Source organism: Eufriesea mexicana, unplaced genomic scaffold (assembly GCF_001483705.2).
Source record: "Eufriesea mexicana isolate 0111107269 unplaced genomic scaffold, ASM148370v2 scaffold5064, whole genome shotgun sequence".
Taxonomy (NCBI): Eukaryota; Metazoa; Arthropoda; class Insecta; order Hymenoptera; family Apidae; genus Eufriesea; species Eufriesea mexicana.
The window spans coordinates 229,256-249,449 of NW_016913009.1; the positions used below are offsets into that span (position 1 = coordinate 229,256).

Genomic DNA, 20,194 nt, shown 5'->3' on the forward strand with positions numbered 1-20,194 from the left:
AAATGATATTTGCTGTAACACTGCAATGATCTTTAACGCCGTTATCTTACGTGTAGCGTGAAACGTGAATTACATAACAATTATACACGCTGGAAAAATCTCAATGGCTGGTAAATAACAGGTGTTATTAATCCTTCGTGATCAAAAAAATGTATAAATTAAATGCTTTTTCTATATGTATAATTTTTATTTAACAAATAGAATCGAGATAATTATTATTATTTTATGTTTTAGCATAACTGGTTCACGTTTGGTGTCGACATGATTTCTCATTTTTCAAGAACCAATTTACAATCTGCCGAGAGTCTTCTCGAACTCCGGTTTATTTCTGAAGTGAAATAACGTAATAGAAGAAGGGCGTGGAAACGAGATCTCTCCTAGCTTTTCCATTATCATTGGAATGGCGTGAGGCTGTATTTTCAGGCAAATTTCAAGTGAACTGTACTAAAGCGAATTATAAAGAATCTCATTGCAAGTTTCAGCCATGTTGCGGTAGTTTGTTTTAGGATTAGCGTTAGAGTTTCGAGTTCGGTAATTTTGACAATTTCCACAGACTTACCTGCACTATGTTTTCTATCACGAATAAATTCTAACCTATCGTTCCATCGGTAAAGTAAAATTACAAAGCTTTGTGTTATATATGTGTTAATAACGGAACGGAACGTTCTAGAAATATTTGCTAGCTTGTAACACGTGCCACGTAAGAAGTAAAAGAATAAAAAAAATAGTTATCCATCTTGTGCTGTCTCGTGCGCATATGTAAACAAGTAAAGGAACGATTAAAGACGGTAGAACAATCAATTATACGTTAACTCGTGCATCAACAATATTAAGATTGTTAGGTTATGCGCTTCGGCTTCATATGAACCAAAATATCGAGCATGTCCGGTATTAGAAAAAGAATTTCGAGGACAATCAGTGATCGTTAGTATCAAGAAATGACGTGGCATAAAATCACATTAAGAAATCTTATAATTGATCCGGTTGAAAGCCTTCGAAAGATACCAAGACACGACTGAATACGAACGTGCGTCTCCGTACATACATGCGCGCGCACTTACGATTTATAGTTCGGTAAAGTTCGTGGCGTCGCGCACGCACGCCAAAATAGTTTCACGATGCAACTACACAGAGTGAATTTCGTGTGTTTACAATATTTAAGTATCAGTCTGTGTTCGTACCACAAAAGCAATTTCCGCGAAAACGTCAGCATGATTCCCGCAGGTTGAGAGCCACTGACACCTTACGTAAGAGCCATTATCGTAGCTCGCGTCTTAGGAGATCGGCTAGTAAAACGGTCTTAGTCTTCTTCGTCATGGATTCCCTGGGAATCTCGACCGGTCTATAGATAAAGACAGACCGAGAACCGCCAATATTTTAAGGAGGTACACACGTCGGATATTTTCGTTCTTAGACGCCCAAAGCGGCCTCGTCAAACACGCTGACATCATCCGTGTATATGGAATCAAGGACAAGCGTAGAAAACATCACTTTCAAAGGATTCATATTTGTCGCATGCTCCCTCTACCAATGAGAGGCATTGTTAAATCGAGTCTTCTTCTCTTTTCCTTCTGTCCTTTTTGACATGGGAAATTTTATTTTTCAGACAGTAGCAGACACGTATTTCGATATTCGTCGTGGCTTACCATAACCTTTTATGTCATCGGAATTATCTGTAAAATTCATATGTGAACGTAATATTATTCGGAAAGGATATAGTCATTTTACGATATACCTCGGTTTTCCTCCATACTCTTAATTTATTCTTCACATCATTCGCATAATCATTCTTTTTACTGGATACTAACAGTTTTCCTTATTAGTATGCACTCGTTTTGTCATTGAGTTTCTTGGAATATTATTATTGGAATTCAGGTGTTCTAAAATAAATTTCTGTAATTATTATGTCGTAAAAATATGATCTCTGAAATTTTCCAAAAATAAATTAAATATGTATATCGATCTCCTATAACTGAGCTGTGTTCCCACATGTCATGCAACAAGTACAAAATTTATACGTAACCGCATACAAGCAACGTAACACCTTCATATACACCCAGTATCTGCGTTCCCATTCATTTTCTATATGACGTTAACGATTTAATCGAGGAGTAACCTCTAGAGATATTTGTGATGTTTGTTCCCTACTAATTAACCAAATGTCATGTTTTGCAACGTTAAAATGTATGTTAAATATGTTCGACATTATATGAAATGCAAATGAAATGATTTCGCCCTAACCTAAATTTTCCAAGAACCTCTCGTAACAGAATACATCGGGTAGTTTTTATATTCCACTTTATTTCTAACCTGGAATAAAAGTAAAATAATTTAACGTAGGTCAATATGTTAATAACGTTCATGTCTTTTAAGCAAAAATAAGGATATATTTTTTACCGATGTTCGTCGATATGTAACAAACAATTAGACGATTCAATTTTAGTATTAATATTTTCCGAAGACTAAAAATTGTTTCCTAATTTCCCTATATTCCGATGGCAATGACATCTTACAAGCAGCAAACATAACGGTAAACGAATCCTTGTATATGCACGCAGGATCAGGTGACACAAACGATTTCTTTGCAGAAAAACCCTTGAACTACGTAGGAAGCCTGCGCGACCAACTGGCAGCTATTGAAAGTCGCGCCTTCTTACAGTGCCCCCTTTCAACGATCTCAAATGTTTCGAGTTTCGTCTCGAGAACGCTGTATCGATACTGTCACGTGACACGAACGTTAAATACGAATCTCGTATTCCTCACTTCAGTAGGAGAATATAGAAGCGTGCAAACACGCTCTGGCCCCGTAAATAACGGTTTTGACGAATTCAGTCGATTTTTCGTGGACTAATCAATGGCATCGAGCAAAAGTAAAAGACACGTGAAATAAAACAATCGAATTGTCGATGCTATTTCATCCGAGAGTTGTATGTTGGAAACAGTGAGATTTTTGCAAGAAATGAGTATATGGTATGGCTTGAAGAAAAATGCCGATTAAAAGACATGACTACCGGATGATTAATAGGAATCAAAATGTAAACAGACATCGTGATTTAACGAAGGTACAGTTAACGGGCTAATCCGCCCTGCACCTGCAATGATTCGCGAGGACGAAGAAGAGGAGGGACCCAGGTGGAAATATGTAAGAGGCGAGGCGGACATCGTCTCGTTGGCACGGCTAAAGTGCCACGAGGAAGAAGAGGTTGGCCTTATACAAGGTTTATAGTTTGCGTAGGATAGACGATGAGCGTCGAGGTTGACACGCTGGAACTCGAGGTCTTCGAGGTGAGTCCTCCAATCCTCTCGAGGACACGACGAACGGAAGTCGCGCGGTGACTTCGTCAAAAATACAGGGACTTGCCTGAAGTCAAAACTAATTAGTGTGAGGACGCTAGTAGAGCATATGCTTGTCCTTGGTAATACAATGAAACGATCATTCCTTTATAACCTCTTTTTTTAAATATACGATCTAAATATCACGATTTAAATATCCCATTTTTTTCAGTTAAGGCTTAACTGCTTACGTATATCTATTGAATATTAAAAATAATATTAAAAAATGTTATTCAAGGATAACGAGGTAGATTATTTTTCTGTTAACGTAATAACGTACGTTTCGGTTGTATCGCATATCTTTACATTATAACCTCGTACAATTTTTTAAATTTAGATATGTTTCTACCAATTGATAAATGAATAAAAATGTAATATTTAACAAATATTTAAAACTTTTCTTGGTCGTTAAAAGCTTGTATGTTTTTTTGAACATCTTCACTGGATTTCCGTTCGCTGGCTCTTGTGTGCCGTTTGACGATTAGTGCACTTCTTACGTGGTTCCCTACATGCACTAAGATACTCCTAAAAATTAGAGAAATGATCGAGTTCCTTTCATGTATCTCTAAAAGGTCGTATTCATATTTTTATTCTATAAAATAATTCTTTAAACGGCAATAAAATTGTTCATTTCATTCAATGTTCTAGAATCTCGAGGTGTATCACAAATTTGATTGGACTTTGAAATGTAAGCATTGCACAGTGTCTCTGTACTATTCCGTGTGCACGAGTAAGTGTTTACGCATCTCGATATTAAAGTCCCATAAATTTACGTCGTCTTACCGATGTTTGTGTATTTAACACATAACGCGAGCGAACATTCGTCTCGTTTACCAACTTCAGGCAAAAAATACAGAAAAGAAAATAAGGTATCTTATAAGTTTATGCAAATCCTACTACCAATGACGAATGAAAGGAGGAAATGCATGTAGCACTGCAGTATAAGTTCCAAAGTCATTCGTTCAAACTATTTATTTCAAACATTAAAAGTATTAATATAAAAATTACCATCAGGATAAAGTTCAAAACCAGGACATTAGACATAATTAAAACAGGAAAATGGAAATACGTATAAGTACATAAATTGTACAGTGGTATGCAGACGGTATACGAACCACTTCGATTAAAAGCCATTCTAGCGTAAATAGTTTCATACCTAAAATCTGTTTTTACTTTGATATATGGAGAAATTATTCAGAAGTAGTCGCTTCATTATTTTTCTATTAAAATTATATAAGTTTTGGAGGTGAAAATTGAATGATTTTTATTAAGCAGGTAATTCCTGGAATTGTTTCTTTAATAATCTTTAATAATTAAGCTATATATTTATAATATGAGCACAGAAAATAGTTAGAAATTTTAACAAAGTACGCTGTGTTTCTTTTTAATCGAACTGCCTGTATTTGTTATTTTTTAGGTAAATATAAACGGTGTTTTAGGTAAATATAAATTATTAACGCAGTAGTCAGATTTGTTTTACGCAGCCCTAATAAGTTAACCAATAAATATGTCAGTGTGACCGTGCACGCCAACTGCACATAGAACGTTCAAGGTAATCGTCGGAATCCGATTAACGAAGGTACAAATTGCTGCGCTAGAGGAATCCTTACGCGGTATCGAATAATTTTCTAAATTTAACAGTAGTCTAAGTAAAAGAAATAGAATATATATTATAGAATCAGTAGGGACTATATAAATAGTTCTAATGAAAAAGAAGTAGCAAATGGAAGGAATTTATAAACAAGTAGGATTCTCTTATGATGGTATATTTGCAAATTGTGAAAAGGTATATAACGGAGTAAGTAATAGGTGAATCGGTAGGGCATTAGTTCAGTAGACCGGAGGTCGTCGGTTCGAATCTCGGTTTGAGGTCTTCAAACTTTGCTCCTTCGTTTATAACTTTCTCCACCATTTTCTATCGATTTTTCATGCAAGAACTAATCATGTTGCACGTAAGTACCACTATTACGTGTAGCACATTTACAACCTTGCAAGAGTAAAAATAATTGAGGAATTATGAGCCAGTCTTAAAGTTTATTCAGAGACAGGTCAAGCATACCTCAAACAAATTTTTTAATCATTATAAGCTGATGGATGGTACAAGTGAATGGTACAGGAAATTTATTATAATTTTTAATAACAGTTAAATTTACTGTTTAAGCTCATAATGTTTTAATAGATTAACCGCTACTAATTATTGAGAATTTGATATTACATTCATGTACAGTGATCGTACATTTATTTCTATCAGTGCAAATAACATGAAAGATAATCATACATAATTTTACGTTATTGCAAATAATTGATTCGTTATTTTGATTCATTTGCCTGATTTTACATATTTGTATTTACATGTTTGTATATGCTAAACCGGAAATATTACTATGTCAATTGAGCTGTAATATTTGCTATGTTAAATATACCTAACTAACGATTATTTAATGTGCAGTTTAGATAGATTCAAATGAAACCACACAGTATAACTGTAGAATGAAAGACAGTAACCACTCTCTCAAACGAGAACTATACACATCTTTAAATTTGAACATATTGATCTCGTTACTCGAGCTTGAAACCTGGTAAACGATCCCAGTTAATTTTCAATTTCCACAAAATCTAGATTATTAATCAACATCAATTATCATTAAGGTAACGAATCTCATAAGTAGTTAAACAATCTTAATTTCAATTAATATTGACATAAATTTTCTTCAATTTCTTAAAAGAATCTTACAAAGTTTCTACTTGCTCTGTATTTACACAATTATACAAATTACAATTTATTTATTTTTTTTTAGCTTCCATAACACTCTTCAATGTCTTCAAAACACAAAGAATTATCCAAAAAATGTCTTGAAATCCGATCCTTTGATCGTTTTAAACAGAGATTACAGAAGGAATAAAAAGACGTCCGAAGAACGTATGAAATACGTTATCCTAATAGAGTATAATAATCCTCGATAAATGGCGTTAAGCACGGCGACTCAAACGGATCTGTGTAACACAATAAAGATCCGTTATAGCCACTCAACTTTACGGTCATCTGCGTATCGCGGCTTTATTGCAGACGCCGGAAAAGTCTGTCGACTTGTATCACACGCTGTCCATGACACATTTTCGCACGCGACCAGCCATTCTACTATCCCGCACTTTTGAACCAGTTCTCAAATACGACGCTTTCTGGAGCATCGATGATATTTAATCATTTTTCTATACCCGTTGCACGAACGACGTATGAACGTATACCAGTACTGGTCAGAGACTACTATACGGAAAGTGGAAAGCAATCGATAATTTCTTGCACGTGGAATGGACATGTATTCCACGAATACGGACTTGTTCGATTCAGACCGATCCCACATGTTCCTTCTTGGATTGTTTTTGCTCGAAAAGTCTCCATCACGCTATTATCGGTTAAACTATAATTGCATCGTGTTAAAAGATCCATTTTTTGATAAAACCTCGATATTTTGGCGCACTTTTGAAAGTTCATATAAAAAAGTTTCTAATATTTCTCTAGCATAACACTTTCGTTTCGTTTTTTAAAATTTCTCCCCAATTTTTACTTTTCTTACGAAAAAGCTACGTTAACCCTCGATCTTTCGTATATATGCTCCCAACCATACGTATTAGTTTCCATGCTTTGTCCTCCGAACGAATGACTATGAAATTTGGTACATTATTTCCTTCATCTTTAGAGATTTCATCAAACTCCCGAGATAGTACTTGCGATGCAACAATGCGAATTTAAATCGACCTTTTGTCTGGACCGGGTCGAGAAAACGAATTCGAAAAGACGCGTTTAGGGAACGCTAAACCCTCTTTGCACTCGGCAACAGAATAGATCTTTCTGGTAGTCTGTGCATCGTCAGCTTGTTTTCCTTTCTCCCTGAAGCTGGGTAAACATCAGGGGAAAATAGAAATCGCTACCATTAATGATTCATCCCGAATACCGTTCGATTACTCTTGTTTAAGTCTATTTAAATCCCTATCGTATCCCTCTTGCTTACCGATTCGACCCTTCCAACGGAGAGCAGATTTTTCGAATGGCTGGTTAGTCAAAGAATTCCGATTCTTCTAATCGTTCGAAGATATAAACTGGTTGAACACCGAGCGATGAATATTCATGATCTATAATTATACCTCCTCCACTTTTACTCGACGCTTAACCATTTCCTCGTTTTACCAACCGAATATGACATCTTATATTTTAACCGAGTTCAAATTTGTGAACATCTTAACAAGGATCTTTTTTTGAACTGCATTTTTCAACTGGGAAAGGAAGGAATAGGCTTGAAACGTATAGGTGGAATTTAAACAGGATATTTATCAGTGTACCCAGCTAATTGCGTCTTTCCATCTTATAATATATTTAGTATCTACATACACCAAAATCAGCTATTAACTACTATTAGAATGGTTTATTTGCTAACATTGAATCTTAAATAGCAGCCTAACATATACCTTCCAAAATAAGGCATTATTAAACAGGCTGTACTCATAACAAATATACCAAGTTAACCCTAAGCTTACATCCAAATCTGTAAAACAAACATGATCATATTAACCATGCATGTAAGCATATGAAGTAGCAGAAAGTATAAAAAGAGAAAAGCAAAAATGGAAAAAGAGAAGAGTTGAAAGAAGAAAAAATGCCACGAAAGCACATATAGGGAGCCACGAAAAAGGTGTATCAGTCGTGCCAAACGGCGTGTCCTCGACCAATCGTTATACGTCTCCATCGCGAAGCCTGTAACGCAATGCTGTCGTGTGACAATCAAGGTGAAGGACTGCGACGAGGCCGACAAAGTCTCGGTGGCGTGCACGGCGACAAAATCGGACGCGGAAGATAGCCGGAAAGGATCGACGACCGCCGCGTCAGTGTGTAACGACGAGGAGAACTCTGGTGCTCGGCAGAAGAAGAAGAAACGTCGGAAAACGAGGAAGAAACAGCAGTTACAGCTACAGCAGCTGCCGCAGGAAGTACCCACGGATAGCCAGCGAGTGCACTCGGTGGTGAATTTGCCATCGTCTTTGGACGAAGTCGAAGCGGTCGGTGAATGCTCTAAAAGAGACTCATCCAGTAGCTTAGGTGGCGCGAGCAGACACAACACCCTTCGGGAATCGTTGCTCACCGTACTAGGCAAGCTGGTAATCTGGAAAGGCACTAGGTACCGCTCGGCTACGGCTGCGTCTTCTTCATCCTTGGCGCCACCAAATTCGCCACCTGCGACCGAGTGCATAGGCCGTAGCACTTCCTTTTTTTCCAGCGGTGAGTTTACCCTTGCGAATTTTTATTGTCCACATTTGGTGCCACATTGTTCCTGAATGGAAGAGAAAAATACAACTGGTTATATCAGTGCTGTATAAGTCCTATTTGAGAATAAAGCGGCCTTCCCCCACTCTCGCGTACTACCTCCTGCTTTAAGATCGAGATAGAAAAAGATGGAAATCGCGTTAGATCAGTTCCCTTTCTGAACCGTCTTTTTCTCGTGGTGGGGGAAAGAGCTGCGTAAGAGGCGCCACCTGTGGACAGCATTAGATTAGATACATGATGGAAGATTGTTTACATGAGCTTTTTTTATTTTTTAAGGATCAGAAATGTCTTTGAATTTCCTTTTTATCATCCAGTTTCAAATCGGTATGTGTCTGTTGGAAATTTTATACTATTTGGACTGAAATTTGATTTTAGGCACTTTTGGAAAATGGTTTCAAAGATTATGTAAATTTTATGGCTGCTCTTATCGAATAGCTACGAAGGTATGGAGGGAGAACTAGAAATTTCACCTTAAATATTTTCGACATTATGTAAGAGAAATCTTTGGATTAGACGTTTGATATGTGCAAGCCATTCCGTTTGCGAAAAAGTGATTGCGACCATATGGTACGATCCCTTTATATGAAATTTGAAAAATTATTTAATGGTGTTTATTTTTTAAGGTTAAAATTTTAATTGGTCCATGCTGTATAACGTCATCGAATTAATGCTAATTCGAAAAAATAAGTTGAAAATGTAGAATGACATTCTCTTTTATACGAAGTTCTGCTTTCGAGTAAATCGATGCTGAAGATTCATTCAAGTACGCGTGCACTTAAGCGTGACCTCACTGGTGCCTCGGTCTAATGGACATCGCTCTGCACTACTTATATTGCCGTTCCTGTTTACGATATTAAACAATAATAAGGGTGAACAATAAAATAAAAATGCTCTTCCTCAAGAGCTGCTTTTTTATTGGTATAAAAACTATTAAAAATAACTTGTTTCTTTCGTCGATATAATTATGTTCAACGTACAAGACTTATATAAAGATATTCGATGAATTTTCAATATCAATACACTTCGTAACAAAGCCTCGTATTAAAAAATAGCACTCTACATTTTCACTTTGATTATTTTTGGTATAATATCATTATTTTCTTTTCTTTTTCTTTTTTTAGATCACACTACCAGTTCAGTATTCACATTATGAATATTGAGAATGCGGGTAGCTGAGGATTTAAAGATTTTTTTCTTTTTATGGCAGAGTGAAATGTACGTGTTATGTAATTGGTAGAATGAGGTCGTTATTGTGACTGCAGTAAAACGTAGAGTAAAATAATGCATACATTCCACAAACATTTTATTCGGTATCACTCATTTTTTTTATATTTTTGAAATTTCGCCAATATAATTAAGTTTTCCCGGAATATTTCAGACTATTAGTATCGAAAATCTGTATCGTGGAAATTTAAAAAGAGTAAAAAGAAGAAGAAGCGTAATCCTGTTATCTCTCTCTCTCTCTCTCTCTCTCTAAAAAAAAAAAAAAATTAGTGAACAGTATTGTAAAATATTTGTAATAAAAGTAGGACAAAATATACACGTTGATTAAATATTAATGCAGCAATAATATAGTGGTCTAGATGCAGTATCAACATGTTCTTACACTTTTGATAAAATACAGCGTTAACGAAATGTAACAAAATGTCGAAATTATTTTCCATAAACGACACTATTTATCTTTGAAATCTCCGACAAGAGATTTATTCTAGATATTAAATTTTATAATCTGAAATACGAAACAATATTTTGTATAAAGTGTCTTACGATATTTCCAAGAATTTGTTTAAATTATCATTTAATTACAAATTGTATTTGATCTGTACCTTTGTATTGGATATTTCCTATTGTAATTTCGTAGTAATATAATAAGATTGCGTGGGTTACGGAACAAAGGAACAACATTTGTACATTTTAGCATACATTTTGATGAAACTCTTACGCTGATGTATGGATGTCGGGTAAAAACTGTTACATGTTACTCAACCCTGTTGTTCCTACGTAATCTTGTAATCAATTTTTTGTTTGGAAAATGCAATCTGCGATACGTAATGTACTTGACCGTGTCTCGTATGTGTAGGACAAATGAATTCGTGTTAATGGTTTCGATTCAGCGATTCGTGTATTTAATTTTAATTGCACGTATGTGCGACCCGAACTTCCTATTTCGTTAATTATTCGACTTCTTGATATAAATATAAACAGCAGTTAGGCAACAAAATTATCGCAGCAGTGTTTCAGTATCGTAAATTCCGTTTTTATCATTTTAATCTTGCTTTTCCGCATTACGTTACTGAAATATTTATAAGGGATTGAAATTTGCACGTTTTATTTATTTCCTTCTATTAAACCATTGTATTCGATTTCCTTCCTTTTTCTTCTCGCTGAATTTATGTGCTGCGGGCAATAAAACAATGTACATGTCTAAGTTATATCACGATTTAATGAAATCTTTTTTGCCAATTTATTATTAACAAGTTTCATTAATAACTTTCTTCAGTTATTATTACTCGTTATCACTGATCTCTTATCCATTACTTTTGGTGACTTTTATAAGTATATTCTACTTTCGTTTCAGTAACAAATTATAAGCTGATTAATTATTAGCGTCAGCAAACGACATAAATTGGTGATTGTAAAATTTTGTAACGAAAAGAAAGCAGATTTAGGTGCTTAAAGTAATACAAGAAGAAAATAGCAGAGAATACCGTTTAATGAGAATCATTGAGTATTTTTATAGAAAGATTCACGTGTAATTTGATGATCTTACAATTATCGTAATTCAATACCGTTTTTTCTTCTTTTTCAGAAACGGAGAGGAGAATTCGCGCCAATAATCGCGAGTTCAACTCACAGTTTAATTATGCGGTAAGATCGAGATACGATCTTGTAATTCCTTTTTCCATGCAATAATTAAAGCCCGAAGTAGAGGCATTAATAATGACGAGACGCGTTTCATTTTTTTCTTCCAGAACAACTACATCAAGACGTCCAAGTATTCGGTTCTGACGTTCCTACCGTTAAATTTGTTCGAGCAATTTCAGCGGCTCGCTAACTTTTACTTCCTATGTCTGCTGGTGCTTCAGATGATCCCCGCTATCTCCTCCTTGACCCCCATCACTACAGCCATACCCCTTATAGGGGTGCTCATGCTCACTGCCGTCAAAGATGCCTACGATGATTTTGTAAGTGTGGAAAAATAGCGAAATTACTTTTATAAATATAGTATAAAACACATATGTAGAGCTTTAAGAACATTCAATTTCTTTTTTAGCAACGGCACAACAGTGACTCGCAAGTGAACAATCGAAAATCTCAAACGTTGCGAGGCACTAGTCTCCGAGAGGAGAAATGGTCGCAAGTGCAAGTAGGTGATGTAATTAGAATGGAAAATGATCAATTCGTTGCAGCCGACGTGCTTCTTTTATCTACTAGTGAGCCAAATGGTCTTTGTTATATTGAAACCGCAGAATTAGATGGGTTAGTAATATACCGTTTGCGTATATTTATTAATTGTAAAGCTGGGAAATTTTTTAGTGCGGTAAACTCGCCCTCGAAATCATAAATGCAATACACCTGTTCCATGTTGGAAGGGAGAAAAAATAGCAATAAGAAAATGATAATGCATTTGAATGTTTTAGGGAAACGAATTTGAAGTGTCGGCAGTGTTTAGCTGAAACTGCCGAAATGATGGATAATCACGAATTGATTGGTCAATTTGATGGAGAAATTGTTTGCGAAACTCCTAATAATTTGTTAAATAAATTTGATGGTACTCTTACGTGGAAAGGACGAAAGTAAGTATCTGCCTTTTCTTCATTTTCTCTGTATACAAAATCACACAGGAATAATACTGTTTCATGTATAATATATTACAGATATCCATTGGACAACGACAAAATTATATTACGAGGTTGCGTGCTCCGAAACACGCAATGGTGCTATGGTGTGGTCATCTTTGCAGGCAAGGATACCAAATTGATGCAAAACTCAGGGAAGACCAAATTTAAGAGGACTTCTATAGATAGACTGCTGAATCTTCTCATCATCGGGATAGTGTTCTTTTTACTTTCTATGTGTTTGTTCTGTATGATTGGCTGTGGTATTTGGGAGAGTCTTGTCGGTCGTTATTTTCAAGTGTATCTACCTTGGGACTCGTTGGTGCCTAGCGAGCCTATGGGAGGTGCTACAGTGATCGCTCTACTTGTGTTCTTTTCTTATGCTATCGTATTGAACACAGTGGTCCCAATCAGTTTATACGTGAGTGTAGAAGTTATCAGATTCGTTCAATCGTTTTTGATCAACTGGGATGAAGAGATGTACCATGCGCCTACGAACACACACGCTAAAGCAAGGACTACTACATTAAATGAAGAGTTGGGACAAATAGAATATATATTTTCCGACAAAACCGGAACATTGACACAGAATATCATGACTTTTAATAAGTGTTCTGTGGCAGGAAAATCTTACGGGGATGTTATCGACGAAGTTACCGGCGAAGTCGTCGATTTAAGTGAGGTGAGTCTGTTTATCTCTATATCCATAACCAGACTCGATGCGGATGATGGGGTACGTTATTATCAGCTTGTTTGTTGTATTATGAAATTTATAGCTCTTTTTTGTTTTTAATATTTTGTACACGTAAATTTTTGTTATTGCAACGAAACATACTATGACTTCTAACTTTCATTGCATCGATGTTGTTTTGAGTTTTTCCATCATGTATACGTTTTACATTAAGAAATACAGATAATTTACTGATTTGGAATGACAAGTTTCTTTTTCAAAAAATATTTTTGTTTGAATATTAAGTATTTGTTGTATTTTTAAATCACGAATAATTATATTTAATAAATTTAAATCATTTAGCATAAAAATATCCACACATCAGCTTCATACATTTCATATTTGTCATCAAGAAAGAATATGATGGTTCAAAAATTTCAACATTGTAAATTCAAATTTTAATGAAGTAATATAGTATTTAAAATTTCAGTAAAAATGGGAATTTTATTTACTTCACGTAGTAACATAATTGTCAATAAATAAAATTTAGTCATTTCTTCTTGGTAACAAAATGTAAACAATAGAATCATTTCACAGTTTGGCCATATTTTGCATAAGTTTTCATGTACATCACTTAGCATGTGTGTGCTGCATGTAGACGGACAAAGCTGCCCGAACACCTACGATGCGATGGAAAAATGGACAAGAATTTGTTCAAGTTTATACATCTATAACTGGTCCAAACGTACGTCTACTGGAACAGGTGGATAGGATATCCAATATAATTGGAGAGCCAGGCACCAATGGCAGTCCGATGGTTCCACATAAACTTTCTGTACGCATGTTAATAATTAACACACCTCTTTCACAAACAAAAAAAGTTTTATGCACTACTCAACCTGTCTTTTTCTGCTCTTGTCCTATTTGTATGCTATTATATTTAAAAACCTGTTATTGTACATTTTATGAGGGAGTATCAAATATACAAAGTTTAACAAATGTTTTGGGTATACGAATATATAATGATTAGTAACTGTTGCTTTTTAATTGTTGTCTACATTGTACAATATATTAGATGCATGCTGCATAGTACTTTACTTTTGTTTACACATAGATTTTAGTACTCCTAAATTGCTTAAACCTTCAACACTAATTTTCACAATGCTTTAAAGGAATTATAAAATTATAACATCTCATATGTGCCTGCTGACTTACAACAAATCTATTTATATGGAGGCAAGGTATTTACTTTAATTTCTAGTACTTCCATTTTCACATACTATCTCTCGTGTATCATACTAACACATAACATAATATAAAAAATTGTTTCTAAATGTAATTTAATATACATTTGCAGACTACACCACCACTGGATTTCTCATTCAACAAGGATTATGAGCCGGAATTCAAGTTTTATGATTCTGCATTGCTCGAAGCTGTAAGAAGGAATAATGAAGATGTTCATAGTTTCTTTCGATTGTTGGCACTTTGTCATACTGTTATGCCGGAAGAAAAAAACGGCAAATTGGAGTATCAAGCACAATCACCAGATGAGGCAGCCCTTGTATCCGCAGCTAGAAATTTTGGTTTCGTATTCAAAGAAAGGTCTCCAAATAGTATAACAATCGAAGTTATGGGGAAACGTGAAATATATGAGTTACTTTGCATTTTGGACTTTAATAATGTTAGGAAGAGAATGTCAGTAATTTTGAGGAAGGATGGGCACCTTAGGTTATATTGTAAAGGAGCGGATAACGTTATTTATGAACGGTTAAAAAAGGGAAGTGAAGATATCATGACGAAAACATTGGATCATCTTAATAAATTCGCGGGTGAAGGTTTAAGGACATTGTGCCTTTCAGTCAGAGATTTAGATGAACAATTTTTCAATGACTGGAAGCAACGTCATCAAGAAGCTGCCATGAGTCAAGAAAATAGGGATGATAAATTGGATGCAATTTATGAAGAAATAGAAAAAGATATGACATTATTAGGCGCTACTGCTATTGAAGATAAATTGCAAGATGGTGTACCTCAGACTATTGCTAATTTAGCTCTGGCTGGTATCAAGATTTGGGTATTAACTGGTGACAAACAAGGTAGAGACGTACACTTCATTTTTTAAAGTTGTATATAATATAAATAAGCTATACATATATAATTAAACAATATGTACAGCTTAAGATGTAAATAGATATTTATGTTGTTTTATTCTTTATACAGAAACAGCTATCAATATTGGCTATTCCTGCCAATTGCTGACAGATGATCTTACAGATGTTTTTATAGTAGATTCCACTACTTATGATGGTGTTGAAAATCAGTTATCGCGATACCTGGAAACCATTAAAACAACCTCTGGTCATCAAAATCGGCCAACTCTCTCCGTTGTCACATTCAGGTGGGACAAGGAAAGGTCAGGCACATGAAAGAGACGGAGTACCAATCATTAACCTTTTCCATACCTCAATCTGACTAATTAACGCATTTATTTTAAAAGTTTCTCTTTCATATTGAATGTGGCATCATGTTCTGTGTAATGCTTTCTTCGTTTGGTTATGCCTAAGAATTTCAAAATATTTCAAATTCAGATTTTTTACCTTCAACATTAAGTTAAGGTAATGAGATTCGAAGTTCAAACACCATATTGTTTTATAAAAAATTGTTGATCACGAACTTTGCAATTTCAATAATATTCCCATTAACAAGTATTGATGAATTTAAATATATTTTAGCATGCAATGATTATGATATTACAAAGATATTGATAAGTTAAACTGCACCAATACGTTATTTTACTTTAATATTATATATATGCAACAATATAAATTTTATCATATTTAAATTCAAGTAAGTTTTTATAAGATACTCAACTATAAATAGTTAAATACATATTTGCATGCAAGTTTTAAAATATTTATACATATACAAAATTCTATGTGATATTAATTATTTTCTTATTCAAGCTTTTTTTTGTTATTATTGAAAGGATATTGATCTTGTACTTATTGATCATTTTATTTATAATGTAGATATTTTAGTACATAGTAAATTAGGTATTAGTATTTCTTCTCAAGAACTACAATTTTTATTTTATGCTTTCTCAATATCCTGTGATTATGTATTGTATTATTTTCTTAAATACTATAATTTTTGTTTTACATCTTTTCAGTATTCTAAGATTATGTATTGTATTTTTTTTTTAAATACTATAATTTTTGTTTTTATTCTTTCTCAATATTCTATGATATGTATTAACATTAATTAGTCGAAATGAATAATGATAATTATCATGTGCTTGAAACTCACTCCTTCTCTTTCTGTATGCTTAAAATTAATCTTAGTAATAATAATAATAACAACAACAACAATAATAAAAATGATAATAATTATAACAACTACAACACAAAATATATATTGCTTATGTCACTTTATTATATTAGTAGTTCATGATACAGTGCACTGTGTGTATTGTTTCTGATTAATGCGCATCATCTTTTTATTCAATGAGACAAATTAAATTACCTTTCTTTTCCTCAGCAAGTAATTCAATATTGCATTTTATTATTGGTTAAGTCCAATCAAAATTTATTAACTTTGAAAGAAATAATACTTGACTTTAAGAAAGTATTGTTAATATATGTCATATTTTATTCTAAAATCAGTTTGTTTTATTTGAACATTATGTTTCCCATATGTAGCAGTGATACTGAATACAATCCTAGCAGAGATGAACAAGATGAACATGAAATGGAACAAGCAACGGGATTTGCGGTAGTTATTAATGGACATTCCTTAGTTCATGCATTACATCCACAACTCGAGCAACTTTTTCTTGAAGTATCAAGCCGATGTAAGTTTCATTTATAAATTTTTATTTTTGTGCGAATAATTATTTAACGTCATATATTATAAATTTCCAGGTAAAGCTGTAATATGCTGTCGCGTGACTCCTTTACAGAAAGCAATGGTAGTCGAATTGATAAAGAAAAATAAAAATGCTGTAACTTTGGCAATTGGTGATGGGGCTAATGATGTTTCAATGATAAAAACAGCTCATATAGGCGTTGGTATCAGCGGGCAAGAGGGATTGCAAGCTGTTCTAGCATCTGATTATTCGATAGGACAATTTAGATTTTTGGAAAGATTACTTCTTGTTCATGGCAGATGGTCATATTATAGAATGAGTAAATTTCTTAGATATTTTTTTTACAAGAATTTTGCGTTTACATTATGCCACATTTGGTTTGCCTTTTTCTGTGGATTTAGCGCACAGGTATGCATTTATATTATTAGTATTATTTATTACCTTTATTTAACGACATATGCTATATTGTTATAAAGTGATGAAACTAAGGCGAATGTGATGTACAAAATTTCTTTGTTGAGCAATTGGTTCCAAAGTTAAATATTGTAGAAAGGAACGGACTTTCGATTGATTCTGATTTTCAAATATTTATAATAAAACTTTAATTTAAGAATAAATTTCTTACATAGTCTTATAAATGTATATTTTTTGCAGACGGTATTTGATCCTATGTATATTTCTGTGTATAATCTCTTTTATACGTCATTACCCGTAATGGCAGTTGGTATATTTGATCAAGATGTTAATGATAAACATAGTTTAATGTACCCAAAACTTTATGCACCCGGATTACAAAATTTACTTTTTAATAAGAAGGAATTTTGCTGGAGTGCCATACATGGGTTTTTTGCTAGTTGTGTATTATTTTTAGTTCCATATGGTAAGCTTTAGTAATCATTTTGCATGTATCACAACTAAAACATACAAAAATTAAAATTGTACTAATTTATTTTTAGGAACATATAAGGATGGAGTATCACCAAAGGGCCATGTACTTTCTGATCATATGTTACTGGGAAGTGTTGTTGCAACTATATTAGTCATAGTTGTGACTGTCCAAATAGCCCTTGATACATCATATTGGACGATTGTTAATCATATTATGGTTTGGGGCTCGCTCATTTGGTATTTTGTTTTAGATTATTTCTATAACTTTGTCATAGGTGGTAGTTATGTTGGCAGTCTTACAATGGTATGTTATCTTGCCGCAATAATATTGTAATAATATAAATAAAACACAAAAATTAGACACAATATTAATGCTTAGGCACCCAATTTTAGGCAATGTCTGAAGCAACGTTTTGGTTCACGGCAGTCATTTCGTGTATCATATTAGTAATACCTGTACTATCGTGGAGATTCTTCTTCATAGATGTTAGGCCAACATTGTCTGACAGAGTTAGACTTAAACAAAGGTTGGCACAACTTCGCTCTCGCCAAAGTCAAGACATACTTCGTACACCGTCTACGAGACGGACACGAAGATCACTTCGTTCAGGATACGCTTTCGCACATCAAGAAGGTTTTGGTAAACTTATTACATCTGGCAAAATTATGCGAAAATTACCGAATGGTGCAGATTTTAAATTTGCAATGCCATTTACGAACAATACCAGCAAACAAGTTAGTGTTGCCACTACGTCACCAAAGGACAATGCATCAAAAAATTCGCACACATTGGATACTATTAATTTATAATTTGGACATTGTATTGTAAGTCTTTCCACTATCTATTAAACTTGAGATGAATGATTTGCAAAATTGCATAGCAACATTAATATGAAAAAGCGATTAAAATATTAACAAATGAATTTTTTTAATTTAGAACCAGTTGAATTTTCTAAATACAATATTAGGTCATGAAGTCTCATTGTATCTGCGATTTGTTCTTACTACATATAACACACAGAAATTATGTATTTATGTATATTGCAACAACTAAAAAAATATTTGCTAGTTTATTAGATTCAACTTTTTGTATCAGTGCTTAAAAAATTTACGTAATCGAATTTCATATGACAATAAAGTATTGTTATCGTTTGCATAAGAAATTTTACATACTAGTATCTACTAAAGATTATCATCTTTTTTTTTCACCAAAAATTATTGTTAATTAAAAATCATTTTAATACAATGTATCTTTTATATCGATCATTATTCTAGACTCTTACGAAAATTTTTAAACACGAATATATTTTTGAATGCATGTTTGTAAATTTTTTAATTTATATATTTTTTTTTATACATATATATTTACTCAAGAGGAAATTTTAAGATTGAGTTTTCTGAAGTAGAAATAAAATTAAATAGCAGTTCTTTCACAAATTACTATTTTTTGCTTGTATAAAAATGATATATTTATGAAATTATTCTAATTTGTTACATGAGATTACATGTAATATTCTAATATTACATAAAGTTTATATTATTAAGAGTCTGGAATAAAAAAGATCTCAAATTGAAAGAAATCATCGAGCTATAATAATGACTTCTGTTAAATTTTAAACAGTGCACATTTAGAAAAAAGCACAGGTTAATTTATGATTATACAGTTTTTGTTTTGTATACTAAGAAAAAAGAGTTACAAAATTTTTGAGACTGTTATGACATAAAAACTGCTATTATATATATTTGCTATTTATGGTATTGGTTCAGGCTTTGATTGACATTAATAAGTTTTCTGTTATTTACTAATGTGTTGTCTGATTAAAGATGTTAATTTAATAAGATCTACAATAGTAATAGATCAGTGTCATCTTGCATGTTATATTTGGAATATTTTTAAAAATATACTTCCAAATCTAACATGTCAATGAGAATTCTTATAAACAATTGAAACTTTCTTCTAAACAAATATGTTTTATTTAAAGATTATCATAAAGATATAACACAATAATAGGATAAATTATGATTTATATGATCATGACACTCCCTGTGTACATATGTGTAGAGGTGTCAAAAATCATATAATATCCCTACCTGTATTATATATTGTCCTAGTATGAACATAAAACATGTTTACACAATACATATATCACATAAGAATTATAGTTATGATAATTGCCTTTATAAAATATGAATACAAGAAACAATTAAAATTACTGTATCATAACATTGACTGTAAATATTTTAAAGATATGTGTATATATATATATATATATATATAT

At 33.2% G+C, this 20,194-nt stretch overlaps 1 protein-coding gene across 5 annotated transcripts in view; it reads left to right on the forward strand.

The window, feature by feature from the left end:
- Window positions 1-18,791, forward strand: part of ATP8B (ATPase phospholipid transporting 8B) — a 62,662-nt gene extending 43,871 nt beyond the window's left edge. For 2 of the 5 annotated variants that reach the window (XM_017906194.1, XM_017906193.1), the window contains exons 3-15: window positions 11,460-11,518; window positions 11,623-11,835; window positions 11,925-12,130; window positions 12,292-12,447; window positions 12,529-13,171; window positions 13,818-13,994; window positions 14,517-15,258; window positions 15,383-15,575; window positions 16,861-17,012; window positions 17,083-17,435; window positions 17,682-17,907; window positions 17,984-18,219; window positions 18,309-18,791. In XM_017906194.1, the coding sequence (XP_017761683.1) occupies window positions 11,460-11,518; window positions 11,623-11,835; window positions 11,925-12,130; window positions 12,292-12,447; window positions 12,529-13,171; window positions 13,818-13,994; window positions 14,517-15,258; window positions 15,383-15,575; window positions 16,861-17,012; window positions 17,083-17,435; window positions 17,682-17,907; window positions 17,984-18,219; window positions 18,309-18,725 (3,773 nt within the window). In that variant the 3' untranslated portion in view covers window positions 18,726-18,791. The remainder of the gene's footprint in view (window positions 1-11,459; window positions 11,519-11,622; window positions 11,836-11,924; window positions 12,131-12,291; window positions 12,448-12,528; window positions 13,172-13,817; window positions 13,995-14,516; window positions 15,259-15,382; window positions 15,576-16,860; window positions 17,013-17,082; window positions 17,436-17,681; window positions 17,908-17,983; window positions 18,220-18,308) is intronic. The other 3 variants (XM_017906196.1, XM_017906195.1, XM_017906197.1) reach the window with 3 other exon arrangements.
- The last annotated feature ends 1,403 nt before the right edge of the window (window positions 18,792-20,194 follow it).